Here is a 22,877-nt window from a genome sequence, read left to right as displayed (position 1 = left end):
TGTTGAAACATAACTCCTGTGTTGAAAAAACTTCACGTCCATCTCTAATATCTCCTCTCTGTGTGATTAGGGTGCTGCATTTTAATGAGTTTAGGCACTTTATAATTAGAATTAATGAAAGGTGTCAGTATTGATAGCGCTGTAAACCAAACTTTTCCACTTACCCACAGAAGCGTGGGTAGAGGTCATGGAAACTCCGCTATAAAATAATGCCTCATTTCTCTCCCACAGTGGTAACTCACAGAAACTGTCTTTAATTTCTTGGTGTTTTAAACCAAAAGAGATAGCAACTCTCTCACTGAAGTTCTACCAGCAACAAATATATTTGTGGAAAACCTGCCATTTAAAAGAGCAATATACTAGTTACTGTGGGAACCTCAAAAGTGACTAAAAATCAGGGCTGGGTAGCTCAGTTGGTTAGAGCATTGTCCTGATATGCCAGGGTTGCAGGTTTGATCCCAGTCAGGGCACACACAAGAAGCAACAAATGAGTGCATAAATAAGTGGAACAACAAATCAATGTTCTCTCTCTCTCTCTCTTAAATCGATAGATTAAAAAAAAAAAATCAGTTTGGAAACACACCTGAACAAGGGTGGTGAAATGGAATTAGAAAAAAAGGAGGTAAATAGTTTAGTTATTGCTCAGCATTAGTAATATTTTAGAATGAGCACTAGCTTCTTTTCAAGTAAACATAGATTTGCAATTTTCTCTGCCTAAATATAAGAACCATTTAAAGATTTCTTTAGAAAAGTCCCTGATAGTGATCTCAGATATTTAAAATTCCACCCATGTTTTATCTGAGTGGAACCAGTTTTGTAATCTTTTAGAGTCATCAAACTAAGCATTGCCATTGCGAAACTTGAATATCTTTTGTCTTCTAATGAATGGATGGATTCATTGTTTAATTTATTCTGCTTATCATAAGTAAAGGGGTAATGATATTGTTGCTGCAAAGAATTCTTTTTCAAAATACGTGATCCTTTAGTTAATACTGAATGGTGCAAAACGTTTATGTAGGATTGATCCGTTCTTAAAAATAACACACTATTTACACCCAAGCTGTAATTTGACAATAATGCTTGAAGTGTGATACAGAATCCCTTCATAGATAATGCTCATTCTAAAGAAAGATTTTACTTCTCCAGTATTAGGTACAAGACAGATTCCTTTACACCACTTTGTACTCTACTCCAAATGTGTCTGTGTGTATCCATTCATGTATTCTGAGTCTTCCCACTAATTTCAAAGAACGATTTAGAACTTTTCACTGCTGACTTGAATTAGCAACAGAAGTTCCTACCCAGTGGAGTTTGATGTTCTCTTCAGTTAAGTGATCAAAGCCAAATCCTTAAAGCCTGCATGTCTTACAGTAGAGTCTCATAAATTCTGAGTTGGCTATTCTTCTTAGTTTTAATCGAAGCAAAATATGACATTTGCATTTTTGTCATCTTCATCTCCAAGTGTTTTTAATATTGTTAGATTCAGAGTTACCCTGATTAGTTACACATCAGTAGACTCTGTCTAGCCATTCCCCAAAAGAACAGGGACCCATTTCTATATTAAGTGGTATCCCACCTACATACATAAGCATTAGAATCATTTATGTCCAGAATACTTAGAACCAGAAGTCATCATGGGAGAAAAATTAGTAATCTGGAGTTCTCACAGAGTCACTGACTCAATGTAGCTTCCGACCCTCTCTTGATTCTCAATCCCCTTATTGTGTGGGTTCCCCTGTTTGCCTGTACCTCTCCCCACAACATTTATGCACATGCAGCCATCAACAACACCCTTTGTGCCTATTCTGCCTTATTTTCTGCCTTTGTTCTGCTTGCAAGGTTTTCTTTCATTTTCTCCATTAGCTTTATTAACTAGGAGACATGGATGAGTAGGGACAGGAAATGCAAGTGCTCTTGTGCTGTATGAGTGTGTGTGAGTGGCATACACCTGCAGAACCAACAGACCTTTACATAGCCATTCAGCCATGTTGACCTTCACATTGAGAGTGTACTTACTGCTGATCTTTGACCTGAATCATTATGCTCAGTTTGGTGGGCCCCTGTGCATTATCCACAGTAAATGTGCAGCATTTGGCAACTAAATTTTAGAATTAGAGCATCTTTTTTTTTTTTTAATTTTTTTTGTAAAAATGGTGAGTTGGGCTAGTAAGTAAGTAATTTATATGATTTCTAAGTATGTAAGAGTTCAGAAAGGCTTTGCAAGTATATTCTCTTCTAATTATTTAAAAATTAGAAAGTCTAAAAAAACAGGGCATGTGTGCCAAAAAGTATTTGCTTTGAAATAAATAAAATCCATACGCTTACAGCACTGTATATTGCAAGATGAAATTTCCATGTTTGCTATAGATCAGTTCTCACTTTTCTTAAGGGGATTTTATCCAAATGTTTTATTACCTTTGGTACGATCCAGATCTTGAATCTTCCCGTAGTGCTTTGTTCTGTTCAGTCTTGGCTTTTGGACCAAAATACTAACTACATATAACTGCCAAAAATTCAGCATTACTATTAATATATTTTTTGACAATTGCACTATATTCTTGGCTGTCATGAAAATTACTTTGCTTAAAATTAGAATATAAAAATATATGTATACAACATACACACACTACATATTTATATGCATTCAAGCTAAAAGATGGCTTATGGCAGTATTTGAAGTCCTATTTGTATACTTTGAGATAAAAAAATCATACCAAGAACCTGTATTTTAATTTGTTTTCTATTGTCAAGAGGTGGGGTTGGAGAATATTGTCAGTAATGGATAGTTTACTCATACCTTCAAATCATCAAATATATGGGATTTAGGAGTAATATGTTACAAACAGTGTGCTTGTTATTTACATGGAAATGTAACACATTTAATACAGAGTGAATTTGAGAGGAAATGTTTAAAATGTCCAACAGATTATCAGTTTATTTTCATAGATTTTAATTACTAGCTTGATAGAGAAGTACTGTGGGGAGGCATTTGCATATTCTTAGAACAGAAAGTATAAAAATGACTAAATTTTTCTGTTTTAACCAAGAATGAAGGAGAGCTATGAGCCATTCACTTCCTGAGTGGCTGCATTCCAGCTGTGCAGACTGGTCATAGCACATCTGCCAATCAGAACAGGCCCTGGAGGGAAGCCTTCAGATGCTGAGTCTTGTTTACAGGCATTGTGACTCTGTTTCTCCCCTCCTCCTGTGTGTTGTACCCTAGAAAGATTTGTGGGGGAGTTTGGGATTGCATGCCTAAATAAACTGTACGGAACTTGGATCCCAGCCACAGCACATGGTATTATGGGCAGACTTTGAGCTCTTCTTTACCCACAGGTAAGAGTTGTTGCTTTGTTTTCTGAGGATAGCTGATCTGCACCCAGTTTCTAGCTTTACTTTGAGACATTATACTTCACTTTTGTTAGCAAAGCTAGCAGGCTAAAAGCTGAAGAGGAACAGTTGGAATTAAAGTTAAAATGTGCGCTGTATTGCTATGACTAAATCTTTGGTACTTAGCAAGTGAGAAAGCATTATATTTTTATTTAAGGGCAGGGTAAAACCAAGCTAAATTAAAACAAAAGTTTTAAAAGCGGCAATAACACTAAGTCACTGTGTAGAGAAATTGGAACCAGAAGCATATTAACAGAGTGCATTTTGGAGAGCATTATATCTAAACAAACATGTTTTATTGTGAATCTTCCTCCTTGTTAGTCTTTCAGAGGACAGTGTCTTCCTGTGTACTAACTCTTTGGTTTAAAAACATGTCTTTATTATTATTAACCCATTCATAAAGAATTGATATCTACATTTAACTATGTGAATCTGATCCCTTTTCTTCCATAATTCTCTCCAGAAGTTTTATAGTACATTTTCATTATCTTTATGCTACTCCACCAGCAATAAAATTAAGGGGGGAAAAAAAAGAATTCCTGTCTAATCTTCGTTTTGGCAGTACATTTTAGAATGCTAGTAATAATTCAGAAGATACCTCAGAAAGCAATATTTGGACAGCGTTGCATGGGATTTTTTTAAAACGTCATTGCGTAGGATTTTATTATGGCTTACACATTACTTTCTCTTGTTAGTTTTTCTGTAACACTGAGACTTTTTTACTTCATCTTATTTTGAAGCATGTATTAAAAAAAATGTAATTTAGGGTTCAAAAAGAGAGTTTAGGGGTTTTGTGGTTCTTTCTCTCGTGTATAGTAGTCTTCAAGTTGATGAATAACATTTTACAGCATTCCAAAGACACGCTTTTTGAAAATTTCAAGCAGTCACCTCTTGTGTCTTACCCTAGAGCAGGGTCTCTCAACCTGAGCACAGCTGACATTTTGGCAAGATGGTTCTCTGTTGTAGTGTGCATTGTAGATGTTTAGCAGCATCCCTGGTCTGTACCCAGTAGATGCCAGTAGCTCCTTCCTCCCCAAGTGTAACAATAGAAAAGGACTGACATGCCAGATGTTCTCCAGGGGAGGGGCTGTGAAATCCCCCCTGGGAAAACCACTGTCCTCTAGCACATGAGACCCAGTTATCTTTGAAACATTGAAATCCAACTTCTGAAATGCTCTGGGTGATAGAGAGTTAAGGATGAGGTTGTACTGGTCTTAGTGTATTTGCAGATGTTGCTGTGGCTGACTGCTCATTTTTTCCCCCCTCCCCATCCTGTTGGAAGTCTCTGCCAACCATGATTCATGGAATAATTTTTTTGGAGCTGAGTAATTCGTGGCTTTTCAATTCCTTACTTTCTTTCCTTAGCTAAATTTGTTTTTGTTTTAGCAAAGTGTTTAAAACAGCAAAGATCTTTGAAATGAAATAATACATGTAATGATATATTTTCCAAGTAGATGATTTTAAGCAACCATGAAAACTGCATACGCCTGTCTTTCTCTGTATCCTTTCTACCTCCTCTGTCAGGCAAACCCTCTCAACTCTGATGAAGAGCCTTATACAGAAAAAGACATAGCCACCTTTGAATGGCTCTTGTGAAATCTAATGGTATGGAAGTTGGCAATTGAGGACTTTTCCAAGGCTTCTAAAGAGCATTTTGAAATGTAACTGTCTTCTTTCTTGACAGATCGCAACGAACGAAATAAACCAGAGCATCGTCCTTCAAGGTATGAACTTTTAATATTTAATAATTCTGCATAAAGCTTCTTTCTCATTTGAAAAATATTGTTTGGGGGCAACGCAAATATCCCTTTTAGAGTTACTGTGTATTTGAATCTTCTGTGGCATTCAAGGAAGCTTTATAGGGAAATATTGTTTATTCTCTGAAAAAATTTTTAATAAAATTATTGACTATTCGAAAGACATTTTATTTTGAGAATTCCTATCAATGATAGGTAAATCCTTACAAAAATTATTTTATTCCTATTTCTTTCCTTTTGTGGTTTATTTTCCTTCCTTTTTAACTTTTTTTAAGTGTGTATTGCTTTTTTCCCAATTTTAAACTAACATGGGATCATTATAGAAGCTTTTAAAATATTTAAAAAAATAAAAACATGGAAAAACAAAACAGTCTGTCTTTCATTAGCTAGAGATGGCTGGCAGCTGCTAAAAATTTGGTGTACTTTCTTCAGTACTTTTTAATTAGTAATATATGTATTCCAATTGCATTCTTTTAAGTTTGTATTAGTTTCAAATGACCAGGAAAGTTGTATTACTTAAGCCTCTTACCCATTCTTGTGAGAGTGTGTTTCCCAAGGTCTTCACCAACGCTGAAGAGTATTTTAAAACATCCTTGTCAAGCTTACATGTAGAAAGTTGTGTGACTTCCACTTCTAGGCAAGAATTCAATTTTTTAATACAGTTCTGTAAAGGATTGTAGGTTTTCTAATATTATTTTGTCCTTATCCCATCTTCATAACTTTTTCTTTGCAATTTGTGTTGTGGGAACTGATAAAATGGTAACAATACATTCATTGGGTTGGCTGGGTTGGTAAACCAAACCCTGATGCTTTTGCAAGGTATCAAACCCTAGAATGTTCTGATCTCAAATAAATAAAAGTACAAAGTTCATGAAAATGCCATTACTTAGAATAGCAATACATTTTGCAGAAAATTGTCAATCAAAAATAAGTTAGAGAGACATAATCTGGGAGAAAAGATAGCTGAGTATTTGAAATATAAGGCTGATATTTTTCAGGTATAATTCACATACGTTAAAACCCTCTTTGGTGTATTATTCTATGGGTTTTAAGAAATATACCGTTATTTGACCACCACTACAATCAGAAAAGTTTGTGAGATTGGTATTTTTAATACTTAAAAATAATAATAGGAAAAAAAGCCATGTAAGAGAGAGAACTTCGATAACATACTTATCTGTAAGTGACAAAATTGGAAATGCTTAAAATGATACAATCATGATCCATAAGATGTTGGAAATACTGAAGACTTGACTAAAGCGCTGTGAATTAATTAGAACAAAGGTAAATTCTTACACTTAGGTCTGAAAGACCAATTGAATATGAGATGGGGGAGATGTGACATAACAATGTCTGAAAAGTCTTGAGATTTAATTCTTCACAAATTCAGCATGATTCAAAATGTTTATGTCATTGCCTCCACTCCCCCCCAAATGTCAGCATCAATTTAGTTATATTGAAAGAATTATAGTGTCCAGTATAAAAAATTAATAGCTCTAGATTATACTTTTTTTGCTTTCTTTTTTAAATTTATTTTTTTATTGTTGTTCTGTTCCAGTTGTCCCAATTCTTCCCCTGTTGTTCTCCCCTACCCCTGCCACCCTCCCCACAGTCAATCCCCACCCTGTTGTCCATGTCCCTGGGTGATTTATACATATTCCTGGACCAGACCCCCACCCCACCCCGGTCACTCTCAGCCTGTTTCCTTGTTTCCATGTCCCTGGTTCTATTTTGCTCATTTGCTTTGTTCATTAGGTTCCTCTTATAAGTGGGATCATATGGTATCTGTCTTTCACCACCTGGCTTATTTCACTTCGCATAATACTCTACAGTTCCATCCATGCTGTCTAGACCATGCTTTCGATATTGTACCAATTCTGGGTACACAGGGCCTTGAAAATCAAGTATGCAGTGGTTGATATCACTTGGGGAGCTTAAAAAACAACCAAAAAGAAAACAAAAGCAAGAGTCCCATGCTCCCAGAGATTCTCATTCAGTAAACATGGAGTGAGTAGATCCAGGGATCTATATATGAAAGAAGTCCCCTAGCGGCTCTGCTGTATAGCCCGGTTGGGGACCACTGGAACAGAAAACAGCAGCAGAGTTGGGCCAGGGAGTGTGAAAGGGAAGAGGAAGCTAGAAATCAGAGCCAAGTCATAGGGAGACTATGTAAGGAACTGGGTGAAGTTAGCCTAGAAGTGAAAGTTTTGGGAATTGTATGGGATAGAAATAACTGGTTTTAAACATTTAGAGGGCTGGCATGCAGAAGAAGCTAGCGACATTATTCCTCATAAGTGCTGTTCCCCACTAAGAAGAAACTGGGCTCTTTGGAGGAATGGCTGATTCCAGGTCTGGGGAAGGGGAAGTACAGGCAAGTCTGGACTTCTGATTTGACAAAAAGACAGGAAATGTTCAACTAATGGAGTCATGTCAAAATGGCTTCAGGAGGCTCCCACTGGCCAAATCTGGGGCAGTTGGAGTATCAAAAAATTTTAAATGATAACAAATTCTAACACATTGGCTTTTTAAAATAATCCATGTAGAAGAAACCATAGAATTAGAAAATCATAATTTAATAATTTTCAATGTAATAGTTGATTCAGACAAGGATCACAGTGGCTCCTAAAACTTGGGCAAAACGTTGTTGGAGGAATAGATATTCACGTTGCCTTAATGTTCTTAATTACGAAGGGGGAAATGTACTTTTTCCATAAAGAGATCTGGTGATCACATTCTAAATCAAGTGGTCAACTTATATATCATCATTAGTGAGACAAGCCTGCAGTATGTGCCTCCAGATGATGCATTAGCAGTACATGCAGGTAGGACTTATATAGCCGCAGTCCTGGCCAAACCAAAGAAAAAGTTATGAAATATACAAAAAAGGCTAGGAAAATAGTCTAAATTAAAAGAGACCGTGAGTATCTTTTTAATCTTGAATTTTAAAATCCAGATTTTAAACAAAACACTTTGCGGATAATTAAGAAAATTTTAATGTGAATTTCATTTTAGATAATAGTTTATTAATATTGCTTTTTTTTAGATATATAATAGGAATGCTGGTATGTGGGAGAATGTCCTTAGTCTTAGGAGATGTATGCCGAAGTACTAGGTGTCATGTAGTCTTACATTTGCAACGTACTCTCAAACGATTCATTAGAAAAAAGAAAACAGCTGGAGATAAAATGGAACAAATATAGGAAAATTTTCATTAAGAATTGGTGATTAGATGAAAAGCATATATGTGTTAATTGTACTGTTTCTTCAACTTTTCTGTAGACTTGAAAATTTCAAAATAAAAAGTAGCAGTGGAGGAGGAGTGTTCTGTGTGTTCTGTGGAGTCCCAGAGGGCAGAATGGGAATCTATGGGTAGAACGTGGCAGGAGTGGGCTTCTGCACAATGCGAGGAAGGCTTTTACGAAGTATCTGGTCAGAAATGGAACGGACCACTCTGTGAGGGAACACCTGCTAAGGAAAAGCGAGACAGGCCTATGCTGGGAACAAAACAGAAAAGTTTCCCACGGGCCGCAGTCCTTTGCACATTCAATAGCCAATGAGTATTTGTTGAGAGGCCCTAAGCCAGGCTCAGGACACAAGAGAAAACAAGAAACATCTCCAGCTTCAGGGAGCATGGCGCACCCATTGTTTTGGATTTACACTGCCAATCTCTGAGAGCCTGCTCACTCTGAGGGCAGCGTCCAAGTCCTCCCAGTTCTGCTTCAGGCAGTGTTTTGGTGCTCGAGGGTATTCAGAAAATACTTCACTCTGTTGCAGTCTCAAGGACTGTGCTGCTAGTTTTAGTAACCCTAGCTTAGGATAACGTCTGGTATGCAATAAATAAGCCCCTAATAAATAAAATAGTTTGAAGCGAGAAAGGGAAATGCTAGTATTTTCCCCTTGCAAATTGGGAAGCTTGCCCATGACTATTACTGAATGTTTGTCACACAAACAAGCAGGGGTGCCCTGTAAGAAGAGAGAAGAAATGTTTTTCCAGGGAAAGCCATCGTTTTCTGACTGGGTGTCTATCGAGAGATTGGCAGAGATCTGCCCTTGCCCTGCCATCCTTAGCCGAGCAGGACTACCCCACCAGGCTAGCGGTACATCAAGTAGATTAATACCTGCCGCAGAAGCAGCAGAAAGAAGAAAATATAAACAAAAAGTCATTTAATGTTTGTTTGTTCTCTTCAGGCCACTTGGCAGCAAGAATGATGGGCTCTAAGCCCAGAAAGGATAAGAGAAATGCATTTCTTTTGTTTGTCTTTTTTATAAGACCAAAGTGAGAGATCAATGAATCTGGGATGTCTGCCTGTTCTTTCATTTTGGTACTGAAATAAGAAGGAAGGCATAACTCTTACCAAGTAAAGGAAAAGTTTTATCATGGATAGGCCAACGCTAAGACCCCAAGCTAAAAAACAATGCTTAAGCATTTTTATAAGTCCTGTTGGGTGCTTTTTGTTCTGATACTGGCATTTTAATTTTATCTTATTGCTGACTAGCCATGGTGGAAGTCAGAAATGTCTAAATCCTTGTCCTTTTTCTTATTCGTTTAAATATACCATTTCCCAAATTGATGTCCCATGGAACATTCCTCTAAGATAGTAACCCTGCAGAGGTTGCGGCTGATCATGGCTGATCTGAGAGACACAAACTCTTTTCTTAAATATTGTTACATATATCAGGTGCTTAGGTTCCAGGTCATGACAGCTGCATGTTTGTACATGACTAATGTTAAATCATAATGTTTAAACCCTCAGTTTGGTTATAGCACATGATTTAGTTTTTTGACTGTGACCTCCACCGGGTTAATCAGTATTCAAGAAATAAGCCTTCACTCACAAAAAAGTCTGTGAAATGGTAAATTAAAACAAAATTAGAGATATTTCTTTACTATAATTCCATTGAGTCTTTGCTATACTAAAATACATCATAAAGCTCCAAGTGAGAGATTTACTATACAGGATTTAATTTTTTTTGTTTAAATCTGTAACTTCCTTTCCCAGAAAAGCTATTAGTATTAGAAAAATGTACTATGGGATGGCAATTTGATAAACTAATCAAGAGGGAAGTAAGAGCATAAGATAACAGAGAAAGTTAAGCCCTGTGGCAATTGGTGCCACTAATGGCAAATTAGGAGCTTTTTTTTTTTTTTTAATCACCTCACTAGCTCTGAATAATATAATAGATCCCAGTAACTTATGCAGGCTGCAAAGCCTATTACTTTATCTTGAATGTTTTACCTACTACAAGGAAATAATTTATAGCAGCAAAAGAGAGAATTGTCTATCTATTTCTCAAAAATTATCATTTGAATCTTAGTCTTGCTAAAGCCTTCTTGAAACTACCTACAATAATCCTCTTTGGTACCTATACATAAAATTCAATGACATTTTAGTTAAAAAATCACAAAATAAAATTTAAAAAAAATCCTCACCCAAGGGTATGTTCATTGACTTGAGAGACAGACAGACAGGCTGACAGACACTGATGTGAGAGAGAAACATGGATTGGTTGCCTCCCATAGGCACCCCAATGGGTATCAAACCCACAACCTAGGTATGTGCCCTGACCAGTGATTGGACCCAATACCTTTTTGGTTCGGGACGACGGTCCAGCCAACTGAACCACCTGGCTAGAGCGTCACAAAATAAATTTTTGAACTCAACACAGTGGCTCTAAACTTCATAAAGAGGAGCTTGAATAGCCAATCATTTCTGAAGATCAAAAGAAGGAGGCAGACTCTTGCAAGTGAGTAAGACAGGGTTTCGTCAGCAGAGAGAGAAACAGGTCAAGGGAACAAAACAGACTTCCTAATAGGCAAAGATGGACACATACAGTTCTGTGTTACGTGCTATGATAGAGGCAGCATTACAGGTCAGTGGGGAAGTGACATGTCAACAAATGGTGCAGAAACAACTGATTACCCATATTTATAAAAATTCAGATGTAGTTTGTTTTATTTCATCATGCGAGGTGGACTCTAAAGACAATAAAAACTGCAAAAGTAAAACTGAAACATTTTTTAAAAAAATCCTTACCAGAGGACATTTTTTTCATTAATTTGAGAGAGGGGGGCGGGGGAGGGATGACAGAAGCATTGGATGGTTGCCTCCTGTAGGCGCCCCAACTAGGGATTGAACCCGCAACCCAGGTACGTGCCCCGACAGGCAATCAAACCCATAGCCTTTCAGTTACAGGATGATGCTCCAACCAACTGAGCCACACTGGCCAGGGCTAAAGCTGAGATATTTTGAAGAAATATATGAGACTATTTTTATGACTGCAGTCAGAAGAGAGTTCTTAAGGCTCAACAAGTACAAACCACAAAGAAAAAGGTTTGACTATATGAAAAATCTAAAATTTTGCATACGAAGACATCAAAAGCATGAGAAAAGACAAGTTATGGCTGTGCAGTGCACATAGGTGTCAAAAATTAGTGTCTAACATTAAAAAATCCACATCAGAAAGAAAGGACAAATAACTCAGTATAACAGGGACAGGGAACTCATGAAAGATGAAACCCAAGTGGCCAACTAATATTTGAATAGATTCTGTACCTTGCTCTCATTCAGATGTGTAGTAACATGATAATGACATACCATTTCACTTCCATCGAGTTGGCACAGATATCTCAATGATTGCCAAGTCTGTATGAAAATAATTTGGTATATCATATTTAGAGGGCAATTGAGTAATATCTGGTAAAGCAGAAAATGCCCATACTGTACAACCCAGGAGGTGTTTATATACCCTAGAGAAATTCTTTCACATGTGCCAGAGGAACCATGTATTAGAATGTTGAGAATTATACTGTTTGGATTAAGGGAACTACAGATAGACATGACAACATAGATAAATCTCAGAAATATAATTGTGGATGATAAAAAGCAATTTCAGAAGGAGAGGTACAATATATCATTTATATTAAGCAGAGGTCAGCCAATGGGCCAGGTCTGGCCTGCCACCTGTTTGTGTAAAGTTTTGTAGGAGCTCAGCCATGCCCACTTGTTTGCATCTGTCTGCTTTCACATAATGGCAGCAGAGTTTACTGTCTACAACAGGAGCCATATGGCCCTTAAAGCTGAACATCTTTACTCTCTGACCCTTTATAGAAAAGCTTGCAAACTCCAGATACCCCCCTACCCCCCAAATTGCACCCTTGCTATGATAGGTTAAACAAACAATATGTTGCTTATTACATATTTTTATGGTTACATATATACTATGTATGTTTTTATATATAGTACCTTTAATAAAAGTATATAAAAGATGCATGATGTGATAAATACTAAATTTAGGATATTGATTATCAAAGGAATGGGTCAGAGAAGGGTCCACAGGGAGCTTCAGGTATATCTGTACTGCTTTATTTCTTAAGTAATGGGCTTTGTAAAATTATCTATACTTTTCTTAAAATTGTGAAAATTTTCATAATGAATTAAAAAGGCCTTCAAGAACACCTTGAATCCTTTGGCACCAATAAAGATGTTTTAATAGGACATAGGCATAAAACTGAGGGAAATTTTCTTTGATTATTTCTGAAAGAGGAAAATAAAAAGGAGGACATCTTCAACACTGTTTAGAAAAAGACATGATTAAATACTTTCCCATTTCACCGCTACTCATCCTACTCCTGTAGTTCTCTTTACTTGAAGCACCGTTTATTGCTCTGTGGATGTTTATCCCATTTTGTCACTTAAGAGGTATACGAGTAACACATGAAAACATTTTTTAGTAGTACAGAATTATGTGTTATCTGCCTTTATTCCATAGGCAGCTATTATTAAGAATCTGTCATAGCAGCACTATTCACAATAGCCAAGTGCTGGAAGCAGCCTAAGTGCCCATCAGTGGAAGAGTGGATCAGAAAACTGGTACATCTACACAATGGAATACTATGCAGCAGAAAGATAGAAGGAACTCCTACCTTTTTGCTACAGCATAGATGGAACTTGAGAGCATTATGCTTAGTGAAATAAGCCAGGTGGTGAAAGACAAATACCTTATGATCTCACCTAACACAGGACACTAATGAACAAAGCAAACAGATGAGCAAAATAGAACCAGGGGCATGTGTACAAGGAACAGACCAACAGTGACGGGAAGGGGGCGGGAGAAAAAGGGGGGAAGGAGGGGAAGGGTCTAGTCAGGAACTAGTGTGAATGACCCATGGACACAGATGACTAAATGGGGATGGACTGTGGGAAAGGGGGGAGGTGCGTGGAGCAGGAGAGAGCAAAGGAGGAAAAATGGGACAACTGTAATAGAAAAACAATACAAAAAAAATTTTTTTTAAAGAATCTGGTTGTTCAATGCCTATCCTAGTCTGCTTTCTATGCATATATAAATATTGTATATATTAAAGTAATATTTAGAATAAATGGGTAGATATATGTGTGTGTAGTGTATAGGTATATATATATTTATGTGTATATTCATGTATATTTATACCAATTTGCCCTTTTCACTTATATTTAAGAAAGTTTACCATGTCACTGTCCACTTCACTACTTTTTAAATTGCTACATAAATTTTATGTTATTATTTATTTAACCAATCCTTTATTGATAACATTTGGGTTGTTTCTAGCTCATAACAGAAATGATGCTGCAGTAAACATCTTTATGTTTATATCTGTATACATGTAGAACAAAACCTCTATTTCTTCTTCCAGAATTGATTTTTTTCCTCAAGTTTCTATTGAATACCTATTCTCATTCACAGCTATTTTAAGCTTTAAAATTTTATATGCCCTACATTTCTATTTCCATATCTGAGATAGCTTCATGGTGGTTTGGTGCCACCCCAGGCTTAGGATGGCCCATTTCTCTCACACACACACTCCCAAAATATGGCCTGAAATGTCACCCCACACAGGGAGATACTCAAACTCAACATGCAGAAAGTATCTGCAGCACTTAATTCAGTACACTAAGAATTAATAGGCAGTGATGCTAATGCTCACTTTATCATTAAAATTTGAAGGGGTCTTGGCATCCAGAATTGGTACCCTGTTTATAAAGATGTTGAGGATTTTATTTCGACACTTCATTATCATCACATTATGGTTTAAATAGATTAGCTAAAAGCAAAAGATTTCACTTGCTTTTCTTCTTTCTAAATATATTTATGAAAATGTCATGCTCTGCTGGGCTTAGTGCAACTACTGTAATTTTGTAGCATGTCCCTCCCCATATGTTTTGATTCCTGTACCTCTGTAAACTATAGCTTGTGTGTAATTACTTTCTGGCATTATGTGTCTAAGCTGTAAGAGAAACATTACTTTTGCTGTAGCATCTGTAATGCTGTAAACAAGGTGAAAAATTAAAGTGTACGCAGGTTTTGTGGGGAAAAAAAGGACCTTTTGCAGTGGGAGATGTGAAAGCATTATTAACATTTTGTGTCATTCTACAGAGACTATATATATTATGTTGTTTTATTATAATTTTAAGAAATGTCACTTTAGCATTTTCCCCTAGTGTGAAGGGAATGAAAATGAAGCATTTATATGGTGTATCGGTGGGGTAATTGAAAAGTTTTGTCAGCTGGCCTACCACTGCCAGCTTGGTGTAGCACTTAGTGCTTAGTGTGGAGGCTTCTCTGAAGTTGTTTCAAATTAAACTATCAGCAGGAGTTAACTTGGGAACAGCAGCTGCTCCTGTTTTATTACTTTTTGTCAAGATGGGCATGTGTAGCCAACTATTTCTCAGCAGTTTAGGGAGCGCATGATACTCCTGGCCCTGAAATTTTGTCGTCCTAATTCTTTCCTCTCTTTCCCTTGGGTTAATTATATTTTTTATTAGTTTTTTTGCTTTTCTTCAGTATAATTTAGAAGCAGTTATTTACACAGTTCTACAAAACCTATATTAAATAGCCTTTAGTTGAGTAAACTTTGTATACATCTTTGTGGATCTCAGTCTGTCTCTAGATTATGGCTTTATCCTAGCTAATAAATATCCTGTATAGCTGGACTTTAAATTTTTAAAATTTTCTCTTACTAGCATAGCATATATTTCATTTTTCAAATGTATTGATAAGGACTATGAACCACAGAAATGTACTAATTCCTGGAAGAATCTTAGTATGGACAGAATGGCTGAACAGTCATTCAGTAACCTGGTCACTTCCTAACTGCTGTTGATCAAAATTTAGTCTTGTCCTTCCCTGGCCGGGTTGGATCCCCTGCTGGGGTGCGTACAGGAGGCAACAGATTGATGATTCTTACGTTGGCATTTCTGTCTCTCTCTCTGTCTCTGTCTCTCTGTCTGTCTTTCCTAGGGTGAGGATAAAAAAAATTTAGTCTTGTTCTTATACATAAAACCTGTCTCAAAATCAGAAAATAGGCCTGGTCCCAAAAATACAATTTCAGGGTTGGGCCTTCCTTTTAAATTAGGTGCTCCTGTAGATCAGCAATTTTCAACCAGTGCGCTGCAAGAATTTTTAAAACATGCAATAACTATTTAGTCAGGGACCCTGACCTCTTTTCTCTTAGATGGTCAAATAAAAAAATGACAACAATCCCTTAGGTTGCCAAAATAAAAAATAAAAAGGACAATAACCGCCAGGTGTGAATGAGTCAAAATTATTATTATTATTATTTTCAGCTCAGCAAAAAATGGTTTTTGGTGCGTTGCAGAGTTTTAGTTACTAGGTTATGTGTGCCATGAGATGAAAAAAGTTGAAAATTGCTGCGCTAGATGAGAGCACTCAGTTCTGTCCTAGTGACAAGCTTTTGTCACTTCCAGTCTTGTTCCAGCGGTAGGGCAGCTTCGAAGAGATGAGCCTGCCCCCACCCTGGACAACACTTAAATGCAGCAAAACGAAGGCAGGCGTGCCGGAGAAGGACTTGCGTGTGACTGTCTCCTTTTGGAAAGGAGGATTGAGGATTAGGACGCTTTGGTAATTAAGACAATGGAAGAATAGAGGGAGAGTATCACTTGTATGCTTGCTTTAGAGTAATATTATGTCTAGAATACGGGGTGGGGCAAAAGGAGGTTTACAGTTGTGAGTACGTGAAACAGTTTATTCTTGTTTTATTATTTATCAGTTATTGTATTATTTTCCATATGAACAACTGCAAACCTACTTTTGCCTCACCCTGTACAAACCTCTCCTCAATGGTACACCTGTTTCCTGAAGATAACATTGTTCCTGGCACACTGCGTTGTCCAGACAGTCCGGGGATGCTATCATGGAATGACAAGTAGGGCCTAAAGTTCAGCACCATCTATTGCCCTGGTAGTTTCTCATTTGGTTACAGATTCTACAGAGGAGCTCCAAGTAGAAGAAGTCCTAATAAACCGAACTACACTCTTCAAAACTTATCTATATGGTAAATTCCTATCTTTAACACCATTGCTCTTTTTTGTTTTAAACGAAATTGCATTCACTTGTTCTGATTATAAAGCAGAATATGTTCATGGTAGAAAATTTGGAAAGAGTAAGTATATAAAAGAAAAAATCATCTATAATGCCACCTTCTGATAATTGATTACTATTATATTTTGATGTTTTTCTCCCTGGCTTTTGTCTTTTCATATGATACTATAATTGTAACACAGAGACTCATGAGTATACTATTTTAAAATTGTTTCATGTAACTTAATATCGTGAACATTTTCCCACTTCAGTGGTCTTACAAGTTATGATTAAATTTTTTACTACAAAGTAATACATTTTTATTATAGAATATTTATTTTTAAAAAAGAAAAGAAATTAAAACCACTCATGGTTCAATTACTGAATAAAAACTACTGTTGGTATATTGGTGGCTCAGCCTTTCTTCTGTGCACATTTGTTGTATTTTTTTAAAACGTAATTGGGATCATACTGTACATAATATTGTATGTTACCTTCTTTTTTCACAAAACAAGAATTTGTAAACATTTTCCTAAGGTATGATTTTTAATATTGTCAGACATTTAGGTTATTTTCAATTTTTTCCTATTATAAACAATACTATAGTAAGATTCTTAAACCTGAATTCTAATGAACCATCACTGATTACCTCCTTATGATAAATTCCTAGCAGTGGAATTAATAGATCAAAGTTAATATATCAAAAAATTTTTTTCAGACTTTTTGTATGTACTAAATTGCCTGAGTGAAAGGTTTCATCTCACCAGTAAAACTTAATTTAAAGATCTTTCCTTACTGTGTTGTTTATGGATGAACCAGAAGAAAATAACCAATAAGGACTTTGTTTCCTTTAACTTAACTCATACTTTTTTTACATTAGAATGCTCAGATTTGTTAACCATGACTCATCTCTGTAATTTTTAGTTCAGGCCCCCAAACAATACTTGTACCAATCCACAGCCCCTGGAAATCCTCCTGCCCAGAGCCTTTCAGAGGCCTTGTCCAGGGCATTTAGGAGTTGGATCACCTGGCGTAGAGACCTAGACATCAATGCCGATTCCTTGTGCATGTCTTTGAAATCAGGACTGTCTGTGCTCAGGTTTGGGGCACTTCTAGGGTGACCCAAAGGGAATACGAAAAAAGCTCCCAGATCACGCCCGAGGTTGGAGAACTTTTTAGGGCGATCCAAAATGGATTTTGAAAGGTACTCTTTCAGCAGTTTAGGCTCTGCTCCCATGGGTAAAATCATTCAGAAAGGCAGTGGAACAGAAGGTAAAGTGCTCAGGTTTGAACTTCAGGTTGCCTGAATTAGAATCCAGCTTGCCCACTTAGGAGGTCCGTGCTTTGGGCAGTTTCTTAATCTTTCCGTACCTCAGTTTTTTCATCTATAAGTGGGGCTAATAATAATACCTCTTAGGGTTATTATGATGATTATTTAGTTGCTGTATCAGTTAGTGTTCAACCAGAGAAACAGAACCAGGAGGAAAAGTATATTAAGGAGATTTATTGTGGATAATTAGCTTATGGGATTGTGGGGGCTGCCTAGGCAAGTCAAAATCCGTAGGGCAGGTCACCAAGAAGGACAGGCTGGGACTTACATATATGGACTGAAGTTGCCATCCACAGGCAGGATTTTTTCTTCATCAAAGAAGCCTCAGCTTTGCTCTTAAGGCCTTGCAACTGATTGAATGAGGCCCGCTCGGATTATTGAGGATTATCTCCCGTATTAAAACCTGGCTGGTTTGGCTCAGTGGATTGAGCGTCGGCCTGCGAGCTAAGTGTCGCTGGTTCGATCTTCCAGTCAGGGCACATCAGAGAAGGAAAACTCTGATTCCAAAAAACCTCCGCTGCCTTGCGGCATACCTCTTCAGGGGAAAGGCTAAGGGAGTAAACCCCGACAGAAAATCCGGAGCCGGAGTCCCTAAGGCGGTTTGACGTTGTAGTCAACACCGGCAACTCCTGCGGCGCACCTGAAGCCAAGCTGTATTGACTCCGTCTTTCCCTTGGACCCTTCAGCTGCGAAGAGAGGGGGGGTCTGCTGCATGGGCAACAGCAGACCCTCCATATCACCCTGCCCAGGCTCTGTAGCTTCAGCTTCACTGGAGAGGACACTCCAGCGTCATCGCAAGATGTCGATTCAACACGGGAGGAGACAGATACCGTGTCACTCCCGAGTCGGACTGCACAACCATTCTCGGCTGAGTGGTCCCATAGGATTCTGATGTAGTGACCAGATACTAGCATTGGCTACTTACAGAAAAGATACAGATTTGGTTCTCTCTTTTCAGTAGTGCTGATTTTTCATAGCTGATTCTACATAGCAGATGAACTCCCTTTAGGGAAGTTAATTGTATTCCTTTGAGCATAATAAACCCTCATCTCCACCCAATCTGAATACAGGAGGTTATCTTCTTTGTTCTCTCACTCAAAGGAGGAAAAGACAGGCCACTCAGAAGTAAAATAGCTGTGGAGAAAGCTCAATAAACATTGTTAGGATTACTTCCTTGTGGTCTTGGGTTTCAACGCTTTTAGCAGTAGCTCTGGAAACAATGCCTGCCATTGATCCTCTTGTGGATTTTCTAGGCCTACATTTCAGTGTTTGGTTTATTTGTAGTCCTACTAAATCGGACCTCATGCAGAAGTATCCCTTGCCTGCTCCTCTTGAGAACTGTCTCCCAGCCGAAGGATAGACTCCTGGAACTGGGTTTCCACATAGCCTTCCCCCATTTGGCCATTGCTGGTAGAGTTCTGACCTATATGCTGTGATAATCAAGTTCTTTCTCTTGACAATTTAAACTAAAGATAGAGCTGAGAGCTGTAGTTTCCAGAGCTTGAGAACTGTTTAGATTTGAGTTTGGTGGGACATATATACTAATGAACACTGGTACCTCTCAGACCCAACTATTGTTAACATTTTGGGCATGTGCTGTGATGTGCTGATAAATGTTTAACAACCAGCTCCCTTAGTGTAATTCTAATATGAATGTCAGTTGATATTTTTATTAATATTAATGAGTAAGACATGTCAGAATTTCTACTCTTTATGCCAGTGATATTGAGTAACTTCTTTACTTATTTGAATAATAGTTTCCAGATATTGAAAGAATGTTGCCTCAATTTCTTGTGCTATTCATAATGTAACAGCTACAAACACAACATGCTTCTAAGTTGAATCTGCATAATTAACATTTTCTCCATCACATTTTAAAGTCTAGATAATCGCTAAAATGATAACTTAGGTTCTGGTTTATGGCCTAATTTACTATGGCCAATTTCAAAGCTACCAGCATGACACCACTGATGCTGAACTGGGATGAGAGTTACAGTAATCCATCATTATAGAGTGTTCTACCCCAAAGACACGATAGATATAAATAATCTCAAAAGCATAGATAATAGTAAAGGTGGTAAAAGGATAAGGAAATGATGAGTTTTGAGTAATTATTGCCTTCGTTTTTATGTGACTTATTTAATATAAGTATAATTTATGTAAGTTTATGAAATTTTAAATAATGGCTATATTTAATAACTGGCCTGCAAAATTTCTGAAAATTTAATTGTTGGCTCTCTTGAGCTAGTATGAACTGACTCAAGCACAACACTGAATAGATATGTTCTCACTTTTCTTGTATAAATATAAAATATATATGTTTACATATTAGTATATATATGTATATATATATTTTTTATTTTTAAAGCAAGATTTTTAAAATAAGATTGGGATCCTAGTGAATATTCAGTTTGAGCACCTGCTTATCTACCTCATAGGAGTTCGTTCTGCCATCAGGTAGGTGGTCATGCCCTGCTGCGGCCTTGTCAGACTGTCTGTACTTCAGGCCACTTCACAGCAGGTAGAGCTGGTCCCATGGGAGACTAGGTGAAAATGGTTAAATAAGTGCCTCCTCTGTTCAGTATGGAGGGAAGAGGAGAGACTGGATGGGAACAGGGACAGCATCAGTCTGTAGCGGCCAGTTATTTGAAAGTATGGTGCCAGTGCGGGCTTCATCGTTCCTCAGGAAGAGCCCTCGCCTTGAGAGCGTTTGGAAACCTAGCCCCTGTTGTCTGCGATGTAGTGAGTGCTCTGCTCATTGTTCACCTGGGCCCCGTCTCTGCCCTTCTTTCCCACATTCTCTCCTGCATCTTCCTGCTTTCTTCCTTCATGCTTCTTTTTCATGCTTTTAGAAGGCAAATTTAGTCCCTGAAAAAATAAAATTAATTGTTTGGGGGCAATTGTACTCAGTGTCTACAGCTTTATGACACCCATACACTTAAGTGAAGGTACCCTCAGATACATAGTATGTATCCTGAAACTTGCTTTCCTTTGAGCTCGCAATCTAGAAATTTCACAGACTGGGTCGTGTCATGTAAGCATTGGTGGTCATAATTTTAAATGACTTTAAAGTCCTTGAGCTACCAGATATGTTCTTGGTATCTAATGGAAAAGTTTTCCGATGACCTTGCAAAATAATAGATGTTATCTGGTGGACACACTGCTTATACTCCTTATGGAATGGAGAAATTGAAGAAGTTATTAAACACTTGGAGTAAAATTTCTCATGCCTGCCCACTGTTGAAATTTGTTTTCCGATTCACACAGAAGAACAAATAAATCCATGTGTTGTTAGAATGAAAGCAGCTGTTTTTGTGTTCCATTCTACATGCTTGATCAAAGCCTTTGGCTTTATCACAGGAATGCTTGGAGAACTGCTTGTTTTTGAAGGACTTGGTTAAATGGATTTTTAAGACTGGATTTGTTTTTATTAATAAAATAAAAGACCTTATATGTAATTACATTGGTTAGATTTTGCTGTTCAGTATGTGTTTATTACTTCATTGTTGTTTCCCTCACCATAGATTGAGCCTATTTTATTCTAGCTTTGACATCAGTGAGATTTGGTGAAAAGATAGAAATGTAATGCTCTAGGAAGCTCTAAAAGGACCAAAGGAAGGTCTTAGCCAACCTGAAACCTTTGACTGTTTATTTAAAGCAAAATATCTGCCTCACTATTTCAAATAAAATATGGAGCTAACATTTTATAAATTAAACTTTTTTTGGATTTTAAAGTGAGTTTCAAACTGACTGAATTTATAACTTGTTTGAAATGTCACTTAATACTTTCAATCAGTTACAGATGCTTAAAATATGTATTTATTTTTGCAATGAATAGCAAACTGTCATTCCTTACCACAGTTTTATTTTAACCCTGTAAGGAATAGAGAAACACAAAATCATGTTACTCACCTTTTTTCTTTTCCTGCTGCCTTCTACTAAACCTACTTATTTTTCATATGTTTTTATTATAGTAAGATTTTATTTTTTACAAGAGATTATTATACTGGCTAACTGAGATTAATTTTGTCTCATTTGAAAACTACCGCATGCTCAGGTTAAGGTATCTTCTCAAATATGTTGCACACACCCCTTTGTGTAAATATATAATATATTTTGTTGCTAGCACAGCTCCAAATATCAACTGGTGTTGAAACTTGAATTTGGGTTCTGGATTTGATTGTCACATCGTCAGGAGGCACCAGGCACCTATGCTATGTGGTTGGTTATCTCTTATAGGTTTTAATACTGAATGATTCAAGGTCAGTTAGGAATGATGTCAAAACAAAGACCAAAAATAATGGTCTGTACTACTTGTTCCTTCATTAAATAGACCTGTCAGGGTGCGTACGAAGTCTAGTTCCTCGTTTCCTCCTTTCCTTCTTCCTACCCTCCTCTCCTGTATCCTTAATATGACCCGAATTTCAAATGCCAGTTACTTATCTATAAAAGAATAGTGCGAATTTTAGGTTATTTTTAAATATTAGGTTTGTTTATGCAGTAACAAAATACAAAGATAACTAAAAGCTGTAGCCAGAAATGTTAGAATTAAGAGCTGTTTACCATAACTCTGACATCAAAAAGTGTTACCAGGCATGCCTCTGAGTTTACAGCAGCAAGTGTAAGAGGTGGTTTCGTTTCATTACTTCATTACCACTTTCTACATTCCACCGCCTCTATCCTTTTGCATAATAGGACCAAGAGAAAGAAAAATAGATTATATGATCTGATGAGAACCCACATATTGGAGTACTTAATACATGTTTAGGAAAAAGCAAATTAATACCATAAAGCAGGGTTTTTTTTAGGTAGATGATAAACTATGCGATAAGAAAATATTTTTTCCTCTTTCCTCCCTGAATATATATATTTTTTATCTTTGGACAGAGCCGAGACCTTTTACTTGGTGTTTGCTTCTTATTATATTGGCGTTAGGACCCTGTCTATGGACTGTGATGAAGGCAATATTTGTCTTTAGTTTTTCCTTCTATAGTATGACCAAGTGACTCTGAATTTCCACCAAGCTTTGGTGCTAATGCCTCATG

The 22,877-nt window shown here is 37.1% G+C and overlaps 1 protein-coding gene across 4 annotated transcripts in view; it reads left to right on the top strand.

Moving 5' to 3' along the window:
* Positions 1–22,877, top strand: part of SH3D19 (SH3 domain containing 19) — a 131,074-nt gene that overhangs the window by 53,578 nt on the left and 54,619 nt on the right. For all 4 annotated transcript variants that reach the window (XM_090288232.1, XM_090288230.1, XM_090288233.1 and 1 more), the window contains exon 2: positions 5,075–5,114. In XM_090288232.1, the coding sequence (XP_090144358.1) occupies positions 5,075–5,114 (40 nt within the window). The remainder of the gene's footprint in view (positions 1–5,074; positions 5,115–22,877) is intronic.

The sequence above is a fragment of the Furipterus horrens genome, unplaced genomic scaffold (genome assembly GCF_987537825.1).
Source record: "Furipterus horrens unplaced genomic scaffold, mFurHor1.1.pri manual_scaffold_10, whole genome shotgun sequence".
NCBI lineage: Eukaryota > Metazoa > Chordata > Mammalia > Chiroptera > Furipteridae > Furipterus > Furipterus horrens.
Note: the sequence above shows the minus strand (reverse complement) of the source record. Positions and strands in the feature narration are given on the sequence as shown.